This window comes from Neodiprion virginianus, chromosome 2 (assembly GCF_021901495.1).
Source record: "Neodiprion virginianus isolate iyNeoVirg1 chromosome 2, iyNeoVirg1.1, whole genome shotgun sequence".
Taxonomy (NCBI): domain Eukaryota; kingdom Metazoa; phylum Arthropoda; class Insecta; order Hymenoptera; family Diprionidae; genus Neodiprion; species Neodiprion virginianus.
Window position 1 is genome coordinate 36581945 of NC_060878.1, and position 21188 is coordinate 36603132.

Sequence of the window (21188 nt, forward strand, 5' to 3'; positions counted from 1 at the left end):
GGCAATTCGTTACTTTTGACACACAGCCAGCTACAGCAGCGGCAGACAATAAATAACTGTCTGATTATTACCCGACAAAAAATTGTCACAACAAACTTGCCCCCAGGGCTCAAGAGTCTGCAGGTTAAAGTGAGCGCGTCGGTTCTTTGACACGGAAATTAAATCATCCTCGGTCATTGAAGTGAATTACGACGAAGCCGAATTTAGGGATAAATTTGAAAAGTCTGGGTAATGAAAATATCGTAAAATCGACCCCGTTAAAAAATGAAATATTTTAAGGAAAATAGTAAAGAGATGAAGAGGAAAAAATTAATGGAAATTTTTCTTTGAACCCGCAAGACCTGCTTCACAAGTGAAATTCATCGATCCATATTCGTGAAGTATTGAATGATCCATGTTTACAGACAAAAGTCTGATACGTTGAGTAAATTTATGGAATTATCAATGGATTCGGATAATACAAGCGATGTCACAATTCCATGTATCATGTAACAGTTGTTCAAACAATAATCGGGAAAATTTATCGGCCATCTTTGCCCGAGGGCATTTGACGATATGGAAGAATTATTGGAACCCGTTTCTGCTCTGGTGCTAATCGATTATAAGGCTGTCTTCTCGGTCCAGCAAAGCCTTTTTCTAATTTTTCCAGATTCACGATCCCTACACAGCTTCCTCGCGGTCTGCGCTGACAGTATCAGCGAAGGAATTGCCTCCTGAACGGCTCTTTATTGTCAGTGACTTTTCTAGATAGTAAATATCGATTCGATACGTATACGTACGGGTGTATTGATGTCACATTGTAGGGTTGATAAATTCGGTTTTGTACGTGGATATACCCGAGGAGTCAGCAGGGGATAAGAACACCTGAAAAAATATTATATGTATATATGTACACACACACACACACATACCTATATACCTATCCTATGGGAATTTCCTCGTAGTTCAATTTTAGCGGTTCATTGGCCTCTTGGAAAAGTACAGTATTCCCCGTCTTCTGCTTCTCAAATATTCTCTACGGTCACAACCCCCAGGATATACGGTCAATGAACTTGGACTACACCCTAAAAAAAACTTCTCTCTTATTGTAGATTGGGAAATAATTGGTCGTCTAATCGGCACTTGTTACTAAAATTGTTTGCGTTTATCGAATACACAGAAGCTCGTGACACGTATTATTCAATATTCGACGTCGCTGGTATACAATTTAATATTAATATTTATTGATTTTTCTTTTCTTTTTTGTTTTTTTTTTTTTATATATTACAGTGCCCAATACAAAAATCTTCTATGCAATCATCAACATTCATTTACATCGCCGCTACCTACGGCGGTATAACATACGAAAATAGATATGTAACTAGTCACAATGTTTGCGTAATCATCTTTGGAAAAAACATTTGATGCCGTTTTAGACGCGGATTTATTGGTACCTATTCGCTTATCCAGATATATCTCTATATATTGTTGTTGTTGTTGTTGTTGTTGTTGTTATTATTATTATTATTATTATTATTACTATTATTATTGTTATTCTTATTATTATTATAAAATATGGTGTATCCTTGTGTACATTTTAATATCTAATATGTACATATATGTATATGTATCTCTTTAACCGTTCAACATTTATGTGTTCAATTGCGTATGATCGCTTATATTTTTCGTTATTTAATCGTATATCCGCTGGCGTGTTTCCGTTTCGTTTTTTCTTTTCACAATAACTGCCGTACGGAATCGCACTCGGCGATAAATTATTTCGCGACTTTCTCTCGATTCGCGATTTCTTCGCCGACGCATGTTACATTTTACGATGCGCATAATTTCACTCGTTGGCAATAGCGAAGTGCAAGCAGTAAGCTTTCCGAATTAGGATGTTATATTGAAGGGAAACAGTCATCTAGGTTACCTGCCCGTATAGGTGATCTATTTCCGTCGCGATAAACCGGGACGAGTCGAGGCTTTCAACTCCTCTAGCAATTTTCGCAGCAGCCTGATTCCACAGCCGTTTTCAGCCGCGGGTTTTCGGAAATATTGGAGCGCGCAATCAGCTCAGAGCGAACAGAACGCGGCTTGGTTGTTTGAATCATTTTTCAAAAGCCGGAACGGCCTCTACCGCAGACCACGGACTTCCGTTCTCGAAGACTCATTTTTCGCTTCATCTACTCTCGAGTTAGATGAATTGCTGGCGTAAATGAAGTATGTGCAAGGTTTCTTCGGTTTTCCTTCGGCGTACCGCAATTTTCTTCATGCCACATGTTTCCGATTTTACCTAATCTTTAGCCTGTAGGTGTGAATCGTTAGATCGCAAGAGGCAAAAATAAGGAAAAAACGAAAAAGAAAATTATCCGAATTCGTAATTAAAATACGGTTATCACTTACTGGCGTTCCGTTCGAGCGACAGCTTGTTGAAAAGAAAATTCTGTTGTACGTTAAAACAGATGCAGGCACGTACAACACCTATCGACACGTGTTTAATAACGCACCAGTACGTCGAAGCTGTCGATCGCTTCAAAATATTTTAGCACCTGTTCGATCATATTTTAACGCTAGTTAATCAAAAATATAATATTTTAACGCCCCGCGCGCACATCATATGTAAGTTCACAAAAATGACCCATCATTGTATTGCGCACCTTACGATTAATCGTGCAGTTATAACAATTATTATTTGTTATTATTTTAATTACGTCTGTGTTGTTCTCGTATTTTTCATTTTAGGCCATACGTGTATCATATACTCTAAGTTATCTTAGCGTTAGTTTATGCCGGTTATTTCCACTATTAAAAATTACCTGTTAGGTGCACACTGTTCAAGATACCTCAAGTCGACGAGAACAAAATCCTTTTTCAAATTATCTACAAGATATTTAATTGTTTATATTCTTCGTCCGCCATGCTTCGAGCATGCGAGTATAAGAAAATATTTCCTGAAAAGGAAAGACAAAGAACAAAAAAAAAAAAAAAAAAAATAACAAACGTGGTAAAACGAATGGAGGAAAGCAGCAGCAACGCACTTTGCGATCGGTATAATATCACAAGCCCACAATTAGCTCAGCGATCGTCCCCGTGCGGCAAAACTCTGCGCGCAAGTTATTCCGAGGAAACCTTTTCCGAGTGGAGATCTAACGAGCAAAGTTAGGACTAAACCGTGTTTTGCTTGTATCTTCTGGCGCAATTATTTCTCCTTGCCCGCTGGAAGCTACGACGATGTTGATTAACGGATATTCCAGCGCCTCCGGCCGCACCCTGTTCCTCGTCCAGTTCCAGTTCCAGCTCGCTGCAGCTGTCGCTTGGATATCTACAGTACAAAAACACGACCTGACACTTTCCTCGTTTTCATCACTTCGCGATTTATATTTCATTTTATATTTATTTCTATGTCTCGTCCCGCCTCGATCCTCCAGCATTACGATTTAAATTTCAAAAACTTTTCAACTTAAGGGTGTTTCCCAGAGGTAAGACCGGTAGAAATGATTAAAACAGAATCCATTCGAGAGTTAAAAGTTTTCGTTTCGAAGTGGAAAGAAAAAAAAGAAAAAAAAAAAGCAAACAAATTTTCAATTACGTTAAAAATTAACTTCCGTACGTCCGTTTGAATGAAGCTCTGCAGAAAATGGTTTGCAAAACGGTAACCACGCTTGAGGGCGTTAACGAATTTATAATAGATATATGTACATATAATGTACGTATAAACTGAATCACGAGTGAATCCGTCGTAATCATTCACGTCGTTAAATTGTGCGGAGTGTTCAAGGGTGAGCTGACACCCTTAAATCTCCTGAAATGGTCGGGTGACATCAGAAATACGTATTCACAGAGTATAAGGGCGAAACGTGGACGCAGGCGAGACAATATCTAGTCGTTGAAGAGTTTATGGGCATACGGTTGATAACTTACGATGATTCCCTACGTTCGACTCGGGCGAGACGCTGCTTCATCTTTGCGTGGCTGCTCGAATACTCGGCGAGAAGTCGGGCGAGTCGGGTCTGAAGGTTGTCGACGGTGTTTTCTGAAGCACAGATGTTAATTATCAAAGGTTTGGCGCGGTGTTGGTTGAATATTTATATCGCCTGCAGACGTGATCGTGCGAAAAATTTGATGGTACAACTCGCGGCTGTAGTGTGAAATTTTTTATTTTGTCTGGAGGCTTTCGCCGGCCGCTGCACTGTTAAAAAGACGTAATCCGTTTAGGCCGAGGTCGAGCCCGAACTACCAGAGACCGTTATAATATATTCGAAATTACCGTCATCACAGCCGAGCGATATAACGCTCTGGTGGTGATTTAGGATTTTCCGCTCCCCGAGTTGCATCACGTAGGTCTAGAAAAACGGGAGCACCGAGGCTTTTGTCCCGAATCGTCGGGATGATGTAGCGATATTTTGATGAAGGTATTCTGCACCGGGAACTTTTCTACTTGACGTCAAACGATCCTGACGCTTCGAAAAACGAGGAAGTTCTCCTCGCCGACTCTCCGATAGTTCTTCAAACTATCTTTCGGCTACACGATATCGCCTCTTTTTTCACTACATCGCGTATCCCTTTACCGGCGAATGCCATAAATCATACGGGGTCTTCTCATTCTTCAACTTCCTGTTTAACTATACGTCGCGTCGATGTATATGGATGTCGATCATGTAATCGACTCGATATGCCCTTCGGAAAAATAAATACACGCGATTGGCACAGTTTGAAAAACTCTGGGTTTCAGTCCAACGGAAACGAGGCCAAGAATACTGAAACCTGGAATCGAAAATCTTGACGGAATCAGCGTCAATTTGTTAACGCCTTGCTCCGCGATGATACATACCTACCTAGTTAAATTTCTTTTAAAATATCACTAGGCCAAGATATATTTCTATGCGCGCATAATAATGCGCGTGTCCTTTGTGAAAAAATGCTCGATCATTTTTGGGGGCAATACTCTTATACGCGCTCGATAAAAGGTTCTCCCGGAGGAAATTCTCTGGATAAATTTCGTGGCTGAAGATCCTCGAAAGAAGCGGAAGAAGAAAAACCGATGAATCAGGCCGAACAGAGCTGAGCTTCGAATAACCATTTACCGGAAGTTCCGCGTTGTATCAGCTTATATAGTCGAGCTCTGTACATCGATTACATCCGTTGCTGCGTACTCCCGTTTCATCATTCGCTTGATCATGCCTCTGTGAGAAGACAAAAAATCAACCGTCTCTGAGCGACTATAGGATTCGATCAAATAATTAATTTCCCCTGAATAGACAGAAGGGAAGATGTCGACTGAGCCGATCGTCGAGAAGGAATGTTACATAAACATCGAAGCCGTTTGAGCCGGCCATAGCAAATACCCACAAAATATACTAAGCCTTGTCAAAAGCTTCAGACTGCGGCAAGAGCAGGTAAAGGGCCAGTTGTGTAATTGATTATTCGATCTGATCGAATTAGCGTAAACTATAACAGAGGAGAAAAGCTTTTCGTTGCGCGAGTAACAAATTTTCGCGATGAAATTCCCATGCCGTAAGATTAGAGTTTTTGATTGCGATTTCTGGGCTGGATTACTCGTCGCTTAGCTAGTTCAGCGAGGCACGTCATTTGACAAGAGATCAATCTCTATCAACCTTAAACGAGTGTCTTACCCCACGAATCAATCATTCGAACGAAAGCAGTCTGGATTCCCGGTTTCAGATTACGACCCAAGGGCGCCTTCTTGGTATTTTTTTGTTGTTGTATATATATACGACGTATACAATCTACATCTTTTCGCGAAAAGAAAAATACGGAAAGAAAAAAACATACTCCGTCAACGGCGTATGCTTTTAAGGGCGTAAAAGCGGGGGAGGACTAACGAGATAAGTGAAAAGTACGTTATTTATAAACAAATTCGTTGGATTATAAACGAAAGGTGACAATTCTGTGATGCGAAGAATATCTGTGGCAAGCTGTGCGAGAGTTTTCCGATAATTCGTAGCAGCCCACCGCAAGTAAAGGAAGAGACGAGTGAGTAAATTTTTGAAATTTTATCACCGTGAGTGCTACTGGCCGGAATAAACTGCGCGTTTAAATGGGCTCGGTAGGTACCTACTTGCTGCATTTTACGCTATCTGCACGGTATTTGGTCTCATTTCTCGAAGCGAGATGTGGAGTAGCGTCGTGAGTTCCCGGTAAATTTTCCATTTATTGCATGATAGCAGGAAATTTATTTCTTCGGAATGAAGGAGTTTTTGCGGGGGACCCTTGCGAGTCCCTTCGGCGTGAGCCTGTCACAGATCCTGAAATTTCTCCCTCTATCTCTCGCGAGCATGAACGGTACCGTGAACAAATTTTCGCAGCTTGTATTTCGTCCGTTATTATACAGCCGGAGATTTTCTACTTTCGAAAGAAAGCTTCTCCAGCAGGTTGTCCTTCTACTCTGTGCGAGAGACAAAGGAGTTAAATCCAAGACAAAGTTGCGCTTCGAAGAAATTGATGGTGTTGGTTACGATCATCTCACGATCGGTATAACAGAGGTGAATTCGAACGGTGTAACCATTTAGTGGTGAAATCGAGGTCCTTCCCTAATCCCTTTGATTATACTCAAAGGGCTCGATTATACGGAATACCGCTTCCATTATGCAAGCAGAAGAACACAACAGTCCTGAACCGAAACGCCCGAGTGATGCTTGCAAATTGTTCTTCCGCTATATCCTTGCTTATTGTTCGAAGTTGAAATTGCTTGTTGGCTGAAGGAAACGAAGCTGATTGTACGCCGTGTAATCCAACAACCAATTCACCGTACAATTTCACTACTCAAAGACCATTCGGAATTAACCAATTGTGAATCGTGAATAAGTGAATAAGTTCATTTGAATTTCACCGTGAGATACTTAACGCTAATTCTTGGGTAATCCAGACTTCCACAACAATATCGGCACGTATTGCACTCTTGCGCACTACACAGACGCGATAATTTCGTACACCCTTTGACCTACAAATTGGTCGAATTACCGTTTGGCTGCTTTAATTCACCAAAATTTGCAAAATTGTTGGAAACGTATATTACGTGTGGCAACTCGCAAAATGCGTTAGCAGTTCAGATCGAAGTGCGAAACTTTTACGAATTTTTGTAACCGGACTAAAATTGCGCACAAGAATTAAATTGACATTAATTTTCTAGTTCATTCGTCTTTCGGGATATGATTGAAACGAAGATGAAAAAAACATAAAATCGAAAGCCAACATTTGATCGCCTTTGCGAAAGCGGAGCTTCCATTCGCCTCTGGTTCACTCACGTCCACCTTGCCGACTGATAGTAATCACAGTTTGTCAATTAATAATTACGGGCGACCGACAACGTGGTCGTGAATTAACGAACAGCAGTATCGAAGCCAAATCGGCGTCGCGTCATCGCTTTGCGTAACCTGAGCTTTATGTAAGTACCAGCTGTTAATAGCGTCTAATATCAGCGTAGCTCGAATTATCGCATGGATGAAAATTTAATTACTCCGATTGGCAAACGCAACGCCCTGCATGGGTTCAACACTACCTACAAATTCGAAACACTTCCAGACCACCGTACGGGAACTAAAGTGATATTAATTACATCATCCTTTCCCGAATCTCGCGAGGAAATAAGCACCAGATTTCGTCAAGCAGGTCGTTCCTCCGATCCATCGGACAATAGCCTTGGTTAATGCTTACAGGTTTTAATTGTATCCTGCAGGGTATCGATTCGGTGGTCGAAACGAGTGGATTAGGCGATAGTTGGGGTTGTTTGCGCTCTTCGAATAATTTCTGGATAAATATCGCGAGCCGGCTGGTTCAGGGTGACGATGGAATTTTACTTGTTTACATTTGACCCTCGGCACTTGGTTGCGACGGCGGTCCTTTATTGATCCATCAATAAGAGCATCGATGAGCATTCATCGACGCATCCCTCGACTCGGTGGGGCGAGGGGATATTTTATTGGGATTTTCCAACCCACCCTTTATCACCCACTATCCGGATGGAACTTGAACTTGTGGCATTTAATCGGTCTTTTCAACTCTCCGCAATGCAGCTTCTGCGTGCATCACGAAATTGCGAGAACCTGTCGAGTCTCAGGATTCAACCGGTCGAAAACACTGTTTAAATTGATTTAGAACCGCGGCGGATATTTCATGGGAACTTTGATGCTGGACGTTTCTGTCCCGAAATACGTTTTGTATTCTAAACGATTGACAAATATATGAGTAAAATCAATCGATCACTTTTCAGTACTGAAATCAAGTTCTTGGTCCGCAATTCAATGACAACCGTTTGTCTAATTTTCATTTTACCCAGTGTTATAATTACTCTTCCGCAAAATAGCTGTCATTCTAATGACAAACAAAATTTGAATAAAGATATTACAATTTGAATGGAAAATTTTTAAAATTGGATTGAAAATGTTCATTAAAAAACAGGAGTTTATTAAAATTTTCCCAGTTTATACGATGCAAAGAATTATTCTTTGAAAAGTGGCCGAACCTGTAAAACACGAACTTTTTTAAAGTTCACACGTATTGATTCCCTTCTTTGGCTTTGATCGCGTGTTTCAAGGATGGCTGAAAATTGTGACTTGAACCGAGGAGATAGATTACACCCTTCGGAGGAAATGAACCTATTACAGGGAGAAAAAATTTCCTCGAATAATCAAAAATTTTTCTTACGAATACCCGATACGCGTTTAAACATTTGTGGCTATACCCCGCGAAATCACAGATTTCATCCAATGGAAAACTTGCCGTCTGCAAGCTAAATTCGTTCTGGTGATTCCGTATTATAACGAGGGGTTCGAAAAGCGCGGCCAAGATGACAGACAATCCGTTTCTACGGCTCTGGTTTCTTCGCGAGCTTCGACTAATTGGTGCTGTTATTTGCGAAAACGGCATACCGATGATCGATCGCGTCAGTCTCTTTTATTATACACGATACGTAGACGCAATCAATCCATCAGGAAACGCGCGATTCGCGATGCTTCGTTCCCACTGATCCCGGTGTTTTCGTCCAAACTACAATAACTTTATACGATAGCCGGGCTACATCGTATCTCGGGTATTGAAACCCACTTTACGAATCTCGTTGCTATAGTAAACCTCCTCGTAAAACCCCTCGCTTCCAAATTCCCCTCCGAATGTCAAGATATCGACTTTTTACGGTTAGCCCGTTATTTCCGTCACTTTTTTTCAAACACTTCTTTTTCCACTTTTCTTTCCTTCAAGATTACCGTTATACTTATTCGACCCACTGCCTCGTAACTTGCAAAAACGCGATACCTGCTGGTCGTTTTTTATGCAATCGATTTGTGCCCATTTTCACCGAGATTTGTCGTTTGTATTTCATAATATTTATCTAAACTACAATTTCTCAACGAGCTGTCATCAGCCTAAACGTTACGACGCGTTTCCGATACATGTGCTAAAACATCCAATGAGCATGCTGTTTTTTTTGGAATCGATACTATTCAGACATGCAATCAATAAACGAAGGCGACAAGCGTTTGCAACGCCTGAAGGCAGTGTCGAAACGAAGATCTCGATTGACGCTCAAAGTTCTAAAGAGCAACAAAATGACAAAGAAAATTGATTAAAAGATTTCTATTACCTAATGACGTTCGATGCCCAGACAGTTGAGGTTTGGAAAATTGAATTAGATCGGAGATCGCTCGAGATATCCAAAGACTAGACATTAACTCACCAAGCCGGTCAATCTTGTCGGCGATGGAGTCCTTCGCTTGCTTGGCACCCTGGAAAACATCCTCGTCAAGAAGACCGTCTTTTCGAAGAAGTTGGCACCCTCGTTCCGTGAGGGAGTGTCTGGCATCCGGGTAATCAGCGAGGGCTTCCCAAAGGTCCCTTTTTGCGAGGCAAAACAGATCGGAGTAGCCTGGAGGGAAAGAATTTGTCCAAGATGGTTAGAAATGTGGGGGTAATCGGTAAGCTTTCGAGGACGACGTTAATGCTGCAGGTATAATACATGTGAGGCGGAAGACGTTCACGTGTACATCCTGCAGGGAGGATTTAATGCCGATGCTGAGTAACAGCGTGCGCCGAGGTAGAAAGTAGATTCCCCGTTACGTGACGTACATTTTATGCCGCTGCACCAGCCAGAGAGATTTACTCACCCAATGATCTCACGTTCGCCGTTCTTCTGTTCCCCGTTCTATTACCGGCTATCTCGAGGACGCTCACTTCACCGAAGACACTTCCCGCCCCCAGAGTCGCTAGCACTGTTTTACCGTCGTCGGCCACCACTATCAGCCGCCCCCTCTTCACTATGTACATCTCCTTGCCCACGTCTCCCTTACGGCATATGTAATCCCCAGGGCTGAACACCTGCTCAAGGATTTTCAATGGAAACGCAAGAAACGTGTGTTACATTATACTGAAATAATAACCGCGTTCCCTTTCGACGAACAACGAAGGTATTCGTTTTTCAATAGCACTTTCAGACAAGCTTACAGCTACGTGTTACCAAGGGTTGCTTTTATTGGGATAATAATAATAAAATAATCATCGATCTCTTCCGTCGAGACACCCCGAGGATTATCCTTCTTCGCGACTTGGGAGCTGATAAGCGAAGGAACTTGTAATTGAAATAAATATAAAAATAAAGGTTGCAGCGATCGACGGACCCGAAATATGTGGGGTTGCTGAGTTTATTTAAATCACCTGAAGGCGAAGCTTGAGCACCAATTCTTCCAGCAATCCAGGCTCGCAGTCTTGGAATATTCGAACCTGCTTCAAGGTGTCCAGGTGAACGTGAATTGCAATTTCCGCTTTGAGTTTATCGGGAAGAGCTCCGAGTACTCGTTCCTCGTCCAGCGCCTGCAGGCACCGAAACAGGAAGAAGAAATTTAGGTTTATGTCTTATTGCAGAACGTAGATGAACAGACTCAAGCCTGAGCTGGAGAAAAAGATTGGCTTGAAAAATCCGTGAATACGTTCTGTAATATTCGATAAGAAAATGGATCACGATCGCGGACGCTTAAGTCGCTCATCTTTTCCTCCATCGACTATTCGACGTTCCGTCTTACGAAGGGAGCGGATAAAAAGTCTTTGAAAAAACTCTTACTTTTGGCGGAAGAAGAAAAAAAATAAATAAAACATCCATCGAACAAAGCTACTCGGAGTTTGAAAATGTTATACGGTTTACAGAGGATCGCGTACAAGATACGTTCGAAGATGAATCCGCTGCCCACTTGTCTGCTTCGTGAAATACCCACCGGACTCCGCTCGACCTAGTCTTACAAAAAGGGGGCAAGGATACCAAAGAGTAGGCGATGTTCGGATGTCGAGCGTTTTATGAAAACTGCTGAAAAACTTATGGCGACGAATTTCCCCCGGTACCTACCTACGTTCGTCCTCATAGTCGCCTTCCGCCTCGCGGCGTGGTCGAGAGGCGCAAAATGTGAATTGTAGCGAAAAGCCTCCCTCGACTTTCGCTACTTTAAAAGCACTTCGACACGGCCCCGTTCGACATTTACTCAGCGACTCTCGTCCGCGTGTATCAGCTTACTTAACACTTTCGCGACAATGACCAATGTGCAATATTGTCGAGGTGTGCTCGATTGTCGTCGGTGATTCACCCCGAAGGTATAATAAATTGCTCACCTGTTTGTTCGCCCAGGTGTAAGCGAACCACCTTATCACCCTGGCCTCCAGCTCCGTGGAAACCTTCCGAAATTGCATGTATTGCTTCACGCCGTCCATGCGGTTCTGAAATTCAACTCTAGCGACGTTCATGTTGCTTATCATGCTACCGATGTTTCCAACGATCGTTGCGAATATCAAAACTCCAGCTAGAAAGTCGGCGACGACGAAAAGGTACTCCGCGTCATTTTCCGGCTGCGGTGTTTCACCTGCGGCGGTAGAAATTTCGGTGAAAATCAACTTTGCATCACCAACGACGTACGGATTTGGTGAAATTTTCGAGTAGAAAAAAAAAGAAGAAGAAGAAGAAAACAAATTTCAACCAGTTTCTTAAAGCGTTATATCGGCGTAGACATTCGGGGGTTATTAATGTTTCCGGTCATGTGGGGAGTTGAAAAGAAATGAATGATAACCGATCATTTTCGTTTACGTTCGCACGGTTATAGTCGTTTATTCATGATGGAGATTCTACGGAATGAGTATAAAACCAACGCACGCCATAAAAAGTCGCGTTGCGTTTGCCGACCCTTTTTCCTTTACCCCTCGTGTCTGTGTTATATATATTCACGTTGAAGGAAGTTTACCGTGTGTTCCGCAGATACGGGAGAAGATGTAAGCACTTCGATACATATTACAACCGTCTACCCAAAACGTTCCTCTGCCCCCGAAGTGGATATACGAAACCGCTATAAAACATATCGGACTAAAAAAAGAAAAGCGGAAGACGAAGAAGAAAAAATACTGAACGCTGCTGAAGATTGAAGGTTCCGGCAAATTGATCCCGTCCGATATTTCTCTCTTCGGTAAATAGTCCACGGTGAAAGGTGGCAGCTGAGAAAACCAGCCCGAGTCACCCTTCGGAGATGAAAAGAATAAAGGTCGAGTCACGTCGTGATCATTTTCTCAAACAAGATAGCTGATTGAAATATGACGGTGAAAGTCAGCAATATCAATTATAGTCCAAGTCTTTACGATACTCGTTACGGTTTCTCGATAAAGAGACGTGCGATCGCATCGGCCACAATTATAACACGTATAAGAAGAGAGGAAGTTACCAGTTTCGAGAGGAAAATAATTACACTGGTTATAAGTCAACTAGAACGGGGACCGAATTTTTGCTTATACCGTTGACTTTCTTTTGCAAGCGTATGAAATTCAATGTTACACAAGATGACACTGATTTTCCGTTTTTTTTTTTTGCTTTTCTCTTTTTTAGAATTCCACACATACCTGCTGTTACCAGTGACGAGAAAAACTATTCGCGAAAGCCGTGTCGTGTTATGTTTCAGACTCCAGACCGACGCGACGGTCTGGAGTAACATTGGGGCTTTGTTTTGTGTTTCGTAAAAAGATACCCTAATACGCATTCTGCTACGAAGAATTTTTTTCCAAGAGAGGGAGAGAGAGAGAGAGAGAAAGAGAGGGGGACAGAGAAAGGCAGACGAAGTTTAATTGGTTTTCGTTATAGCTACTGCAGTCTCCGAGTTAGAATTATTACACAGAGTAAATCGTGTAATCTCAAACTTTGGAGATTTTGCTATCACAAGACAATTCGATTTGGCGGCTCGTATAATACTCGCCGTGCACACGTACCTATCGGATATTGTACCTATGTATCCACCATTCCATCCGTCGGGAAACTCTTGTGTGCACTAGGTGTGCGTATATTTACGCACGTGGATGGATTCGTATGCCGAATGCTCGCCTATGGTTGTACCTACGTATGTATGCATGTAGCTGCCTGGGTCGACGAATCTACGTACAGAGCGGTTCCGATCCGCATTCCGCATGGCAACAGCTGGGTGTCAAACGCAATAAGGTACCGTTGTATTGTTTCGGTTCGAAGGGTCGGCGGCAATTTTCTTTACGGGCACATTTAGTTGGTGTTCTCCATCCCGAGTGAACGAACAACCCTCGCTAATTAATTCAAGGTTGTCCACCGTCGGGATTTCCGTGATTCTCCAAAGAATCGTAGACCGGTCGAAAAGGGGTCGTTATAAAAATTACCATTTCACACGCGGTGAGCCTGACGAATCTCTCCTTAGCGATTTATCCCCCACCATTCGGGTATTCCAACTTGGCGTGGGCACTTCAAACTTCTATAATTTTCGTATACGAGGTAGGGCCGCAGGTACCTACAGACTCCTAATTTTAAAGAGGATGTAGTCCTCTTCCTTCCTTTGCTCTGATTTTCGTACCATATTATAGTTGAAAACTCTTTCAACGACCGTTATTCCTGAGCTACTCGACTTTAAAACCAATTTACCATGGTTCCGAATGTCGTTCTTGCACCTAACAACGTGTATATGGTTCGTTTGTCTCGATCAATCTCATAGAAATTTTTCACCGCACGTAATACCAACAGCACGGATTTTTGATCAAACCTTGCGCGTCCGCGGGTCAGAATTTTATTCATTTCCTCTTGATCCAATTCCGAGAATTTTGAAACCTGAGATTATATTCTATTTTCAATCAAGCTCGTCGCGATTCACCGCTGCTGTGCTCCTGTTGCCGCATCGGTTCGATCAAACACTCTGTCCCCGGTTTTATTCACGCAAAAAAAAAAAAGTGGGACTGAACGAAGTACGCACGCAGCGCTGTATCAACGAAAGCGAATATTCTCCTTTGCTTGCTCTCGCTGCCGACGTTCGTTATTATTTTCCCCTCTTCAACTAAGGATAAACAATTTCTTCCCCCCATTCTGTAACCAGAAATTACCTAGCAGATAACACCTACGGTTAGAATTAGACGAGTGCGTTAGGTATCCCGAGTTTCAAAGTTACGTACACGCACAAGAGTCGCTCGGAGCATTGGTAAGGATTGTAAGGCACTTAAACGGGGGTTAAAGGCTAGATAAAGATTCTACGCGCCGCTTCTGCAGATACCGTAAGAACTAGTCGTTGGAATACAGCCAGACTCTCGAGTACTCACCAATTGTTGTCAGGGTAAGTGTGCTCCAGTAGAAGCTGTAGATATATTGTCGGGCGAGAGAGGCGTTCCTGGCTCCATTCAGGTTGTAAACCCAATTGTCGGAGCCAAATCCCACCACGTAGCTGATCGCAAAGTACAGACATGCATTCCAGTGGATGAGGACTAGGATGGCGAGAACCACCTGTAACAAGGGAACCAGAACCCGTTCACACCCTCCGACATCGATTCTTCATCCTCGGCTCCTCTCCGTCCTCGATTTGTCCGCGCAGCCGCACCTACCTTGCATATCCTAAAGGCATTCGGGTATCCGGTTCGGGTTTCAGTCTTTTCGAAGTATTGCCACATTCGGGACAACTTCAGTAATCGATTGGTCCTTACGATCACGGGACACGGTACCTGAAACACATTGATACGATGCCTTGACTCGATGGAGATTTGAACACGCGTTCAGCGGATGAACTTGCCCCGATTTCGGTCTCGATTCCCCGAGTAACTTTTCAAACAAATATACTTGAACGCGTCAACTTTCCATCGCGGTATTTCAACACGGCAACGCCTTTTCTCCCCAATTTCCTTCTTCTTTCGCGGTAACAATCTCAGGCTGCACAGTTCTGTAAAAAGTGCGACCCTTGATTTATGGGTGCGTTCCCTGCGAAGCTGAACGATAGAAGCGAGAGAAGGGAGAAATGGTACTTTAACAACGACAAATTAGATTCCCGGACAAAAAGCTTGTCTTGACGTCTGAAGGATATTCGTGGCTCGCCGTGATATTAACGGTTTGCTGCTGTTCATCCGCTTATCGGAAAACTCTGCATTTATCAGAGCCGGTATTTGACTCAGCTCCGGGTGAACAAGACGATGCAGCGTCGTGATTTAATTCCGGATGACCAGCGCGTCGTTTAGGAGCCAATGTTACTCGACCCAGTGACAATTGATTTTCGAGCAACATGACCTACAACCATCGACGTAAGTGTACCCATCCACCCGGTGGCTAACCCTTTTATCGATCTTCTTGTACGACTTTCTATCGCAGCAGCATATCCCACGATTCTGATCTCAAGGCACCTGGCCGCGTAGTCGGTCGAATCGAGACAACTGCCAGATGTCTCGATAAAATCAAGCTTTTTGTGCTAGAGTCGTGTCAGAAGCAGAGATCCACCCTCCACGTTATCGGGTGACTGCGGCAGTGTTATTGCCTCGAGGGTTTCGCGACCCGAAATATAATAATGCTCCTTTGAAATAATATATCGATGGCTACCCAGCGTTCGTAGAATTCCCCGATTTTCTCTTTGCAGCTTAGTCAATGTCCCGGGACCATCGGCATTAAGGACGTTACGAGGAGTTTCCAATGCCGATAACACGAGAGGGCAGAAAAGGATATACTCTGGCAAATGGTTACCTGCACTTGGCAGGAGCTTGGACTCCACCAAAAGTAGGCGAGATCCGTGGGAAAAATAGCGAGGAAATCCAGCCGCCATCTAGCAGTCTTGAAGTAATGCTGTCTGAGCCGTTTCGCATCCCTTACCATCAATCCCTGCTCCAGGTACCCTGAAAGAAATAAAAATTATCACACCAGAGCTCGCAAGTCTCCCGCTTCTGCCCCCAGTCGTAAAGCCTCTCGAGATTCCTTTCCTCAGTTGGATATGGATCGCTGCACGTATCCATCTCGCACGGTTCTGAACCCCAATTAAGACCCTTACGTGCAGGCTTAAGCCGTACTCGCGGTCACTCTCCTTGATGCCTCGAGTGGTCATCCAGCTATCATACATATTGATGGATTGGAGTTCCGCAAACAAACGAGATACCAACTGTAATCCAGCCAAGAGGCGGTATGGATTCGGAGCTAACAGGTTTCCACCTCGTTCAGCGTCTCTGGAATTCTATCAGTTGCAGGTAACCCAACCTGCGGAAATGATATCCGGTATGCGCGAGGGTTGCTTAACTGGTTGATTGACTGTTTAAGGTTACAAAATTGTGCAAAAATTTTGAAATTGTGATTATGACAAAAAGCCGAGCTTTCGACGCTTGTCCAAGTTTCTTTTCGCCTTTGACATTAATCTCTTTCCTGTAAGTGCCTTTGGTGTGTGTTATAATTTATATGTATATGTGTGAAAAGTCGGGCTTCTTCGAAATACAATTTCGGATATTGGTTCTGCAAGAACTTTGACCCAATAACTGCAGACGATTTTGTCGGCCATTCGTCGTTGTGCAAATAATGCGAATACCGAACATTTGCCACACCCCGACGAGTGACGGAAAGAGCTTAAAAAAAAAAAAAAAAAGTGGAAAAAAAGCGTTTCGACTGAAAAATATTCCAAATCAGACAAATCGATCGGCTCACCGAGCAATCCCAGGAGCAGCATTCAAAATAGAATTTCATTTCATTCCATCTTTTTTACCCTTCGTCTCCGAAAGCGAAGCCACTCTGCCGAGAATCGAGCCGATTTAAGTTTCGCAGTTCCCGAGGGACGCGTCGAAGACCCCAACTGTTCTCTTCCGCCCATGTTACATGCATACTTCCTGAAGAATTTCCAGCTACGAATGAGGGGGAGGAAAAATGAGTTCCCGGCTACCTTAAAACCGGGCGCCAGCCGCCTGTCTAACCTTTTCTTGTCCGTCTCCGTCATCCCGTGCAATATTTCGTTAGTTTAAGGACACACGTGTTGCCCGGTGAACACGAACCCTCCGGGACGTCGGGTCGGGTCAAAGATCCAATAAAGGAAAATACAGTAATAACGGGGATAGAAACGTCTGTCATTGGTGGAAAAAAACGGAACAACCCGGCTCCGGGACTCGGCTGCGTTTCATTATCTATTATGAATAATTGTTTGCTCAAAAGCAATTAGCCAAGACGATAGTGAGAATAGCAATTACACCACCGGTCGCCCCTTTCATCGCGCCCTCAGAGCCTCGCCCTGGGACGACGTCGAGGTGGAGGAGAATCTATTAGATTGACGGATTAAACGCTGTTTGAATTCGCGACATTTGCAGACCGCTGTTGCTGTTGCGAAGGGCAGTCGCTGTAACTTGGTCGATTGTCATGGCGAATATACGGTAAACCGCGTTAAGAACGCGTCGAGAAAATTGATAGCGTTGATCGATCTTCGGAGAGTCTCAGCGCGTGTAAGTGTGTGCGTGCGTGTGTGTGTGCAAGTCAAATTACCTACCAACTCCCTTGAGCTCAAGACGTAATTCCGCCAGCTCGCTACTTCACGTCTGCATGTACTCCACTTTGTTACTTATTGATCACTACACAGGAGAAAACGTTGTACAGTATACTCTGCGCATTAGCGATCGTCGAAGTAATTAAGGAACAATACAATTAGGGTAAACGCAGAGCCTTTCATGACACCCGGGGGAAAATTGGTCGGTAATTGTTCTTGCATGCAACGTTTTGTCGTCCGTCCAGACTGACCTCGGTGTCTCGCTCCTACTCGAACACGCGATCAATTGCGATTATACGCAAGTCCCATTTCGTCGTGGCATCAGGGACCATTGCATTTTTTCCGAAGATACTCTCGATCGCAATATGCAAGACTATATATTTTAAACAGAGCCTGATTTTTTCAGATGTTTGATAACTTTTCCTGTGCTGTAACTGTTGTAACGGTACGGATTTACCGAAACTCTCGGGACCGGCAGCCCTTTTGCTTTCTAGTGTAGATCGTTCTTGGTCCCATTGGCTCAACCTAATCCACGTGGCTGACCCGGACTTCCGCGAAAATGGGATGGAGAAGGACAGCGCAGACCTTGAGTCTCCTTGAAAGTTAGGTTGAACTCGTTGAGAATCGAGAGTGTTTAGGCTTACTTCGAGGCGGGTTCGCGGAAGTTGTGTTTTAATCGGCAAAAAATAACACCTTCAAATCGACCACTGAAACTTCGGGCATATCTCCTTTCCCCGAATGTATAATACGAAACGGGGTTTTTCTCTCTTCTCGAATTTCAGAATATATAAGAATTAAGAGAAATGGAATCTCTTTTTCCAAGAATTCGAGATACCCGCATTCGTACGTGGAAAAAAAAAGTCTCTTCCGGCCTCTGGTATGTGACAAAAAAATTTCTGAAACGCAATTTCCGTCTCAACCACTGCGACCTCCGTTGGTGAACCGAAACTTTCGACTTTTTGAGCAAATGCTTGCTTTGGCTTTATGTAAAAACGCCTCATTTTGGCTGCTGTAATTTACTACTGAACAACCATGCCGAGAATTTTCGAAGTTATTCGAATATATTTTTATTCGCTCTCGCTACAATATAACACCTTATTTTTTCATCTAACTTGTTTAAAATACTCTGTAAAAGTTTAAGCCTGTTTTCTTTTTTCTTTGCGAATTTTGACGTACGAAATACCTTGTTCCGATTTATAAAATATCAGATTCAACGCGCAAGAATGATTTTATAACAGACAAATTTGGAGCGAAAATTTTCACCAGTTTTTCAAAGACAGACGTATTTTTTCTTACAACTTTTTAACTGCCCTTTCTTCTTCGCACAGACCTACCCGACGCTCGTTTAGTTCATCTCTAAATTACCTCCGAGTTACCCAATTTTCCCGGTAATTTATTTTCACGCCGCAGAAGGACAATTGCTACAAGCCCCGCAATTTCAGCCACTTTACTTTCACCGTCACGTGACGTCGCGTCTTCTTGATTCTGCAATTCATACCTACAAAATCTTCTTCGATCGCAGGAGGACTCCGACGACTACGGATATAACGATAGGTTCCAGTTGATAGATTTTTCTTCTTACGCAGAAGAAATTTACAAGCGATTCGTGAAAGAGCCGTGAACACTTCCGTGCCTGTGAATTCGGTTTGGGTAGTAAAATTTGGGCTTGAAAACAAACGAGGTTATTAAGCGAGTGAGGGGGTCCTTTCATGCAAAAATTTTCCTTATACCAAATAAAAGGCAAATAAAATTTTCCAATTTTCTTTTTCTTCTTCTTCTTTTCACCTGAAAATTTTCGCGTCCCGAATCTGACGCTCGAGTTAATGACTACATTACATCTCAACCCGTTTATATCTAAGAACAAATCGAACAGTAAATGTAAAATCAAATTCAATTTAGACGATGACGAAGAATTATTAATGTAATTTTTCAAACTACATTTTTATTGCTATTCAATTCTTCCTCATCGTTATAAGGCGAGTATTTTCTACGAGTCCTGAACGAACCAAAGACAAGTGAATGTAAAAAGTAAAGTATATGGTACACATGTATTGTGTACCGACGGAGACAGTGAGGGTGAGGAAAATAATTAAGGTACGTAGATTCGCGAGAAAGGACATGGCAATGGGAGATGAATGGCATCGATTTATCCTCAGGAATCGAGACCATATTTCGTGCCGATTGTGCGGGGTATCGAGCTTCTGCACTGATTGTTAATTTTCAATACTCTCCGCAGGGCCCTTGAATTTTAATTGAACGGTATTATTGTAAATGGCGACCCACGCCGCCGCCGCAGTCCTTAAATTTTATCTGAACAGGACACTCGTGTAATGAAAATAGGGGCATGACAAATCCGTGCGATCATATAACAAGGCAAAAGCATGGGTGTATAGAGTGGTGGAAAATTTATACGTACACGTCGATATGATATACATATACGTATATATTTTAAGTCGAGCTAAACACGCAGTCAACTGTAAGGCAGAAATTAACGAGCCTCGAGGCCAGGGCTTAGAATCGCAGTGACATTAATTAGATAATTACCTTCGTGAGCGTGAACGATAATATCCAGAAGGTAAATGGCATCGCAGACGTAGTCTAGGAGGTACCAAACTCCGGGGACGGCGTTGTTCAACTCCCAGAAAACAGCGCGACCAACGACGAACACCAGATTGTAAAGTACCGCAAGCGAAACGACCAGCAGCCACTGTAATAACCAATCGATATTGTTCCATCATTCTGTGAGAGAGGCTTGGGCTTCTCCTCGGAGGATTGTACAATTGTACAAGAGGGCAGTGAATTCTCCGAGGGTAATTTGTCACTGAAAATTGTCACGAAAAGCCATAGAATCGAACATATTCCCAATCATACATTTTCATATCAAATAAATGTTTTCGTATTATACCGATGATGAGTCACAACTTTCAGTGATCAAAAATTATCTCATCAGCGTGAACGCATATAAATAAGTTTTTATTTCTCCTCGAGTTTTAGGGTTTAACGGAACGAATGTGCCAAATGAACCTTTTTTTTTCTCTCGGATATCCAACAGCTGTTGCATTCATCCCTTACACAGTTCACACGATTCAAATATTACACAGATGAAAAAATACCAACACCGCGGTCCAATTTTTTATCGAGACTGATGTTCCGAATTTTTTATTTTTCATTGTTCCTTACCGTCGATCAAACTCATGCCTGTATGTTGATCGAGAATCGAATCCAGCAGCTGTACGCCGCTACAGGAGCAGCGAAGCTCCGGTTCGCGGTTGATTTTCAATGTACCTATTCTGGGGTTGGTGCAAAATTGACGTGAATAGGGAAAGCCGGTGTTAATACTTATCTGAAAACCTTTTCCCTCCGACCATGGCTATTTGTTTACTCATTTACCCGACCAGCTGTAATCAATCACTTTGCGGGGTCAGAGGAATTAGGCACCCGTCAAGTGCGTGCGTACAGCTGACGAGA

General features: G+C 43.0%; 1 protein-coding gene across 3 annotated transcripts in view; it reads right to left on the minus strand.

Moving 5' to 3' along the window:
• Window positions 1-1262: 1262 nt before the first annotated feature.
• The window catches only part of LOC124297090 (cyclic nucleotide-gated cation channel subunit A), a 66291-nt gene continuing 46365 nt past the window's right edge, over window positions 1263-21188 (minus strand). For all 3 annotated transcript variants that reach the window (XM_046747712.1, XM_046747711.1, XM_046747713.1), the window contains 10 exons: window positions 20265-20427; window positions 15956-16104; window positions 14836-14952; window positions 14557-14737; window positions 11587-11834; window positions 10645-10800; window positions 10098-10308; window positions 9671-9859; window positions 3901-4012; window positions 1263-3301 (listed from right to left, as the gene is read on the minus strand). In XM_046747712.1, coding sequence (XP_046603668.1) covers window positions 3145-3301; window positions 3901-4012; window positions 9671-9859; window positions 10098-10308; window positions 10645-10800; window positions 11587-11834; window positions 14557-14737; window positions 14836-14952; window positions 15956-16104; window positions 20265-20427 — 1683 coding nt within the window. In that variant the 3' untranslated portion in view covers window positions 1263-3144. The remainder of the gene's footprint in view (window positions 3302-3900; window positions 4013-9670; window positions 9860-10097; window positions 10309-10644; window positions 10801-11586; window positions 11835-14556; window positions 14738-14835; window positions 14953-15955; window positions 16105-20264; window positions 20428-21188) is intronic.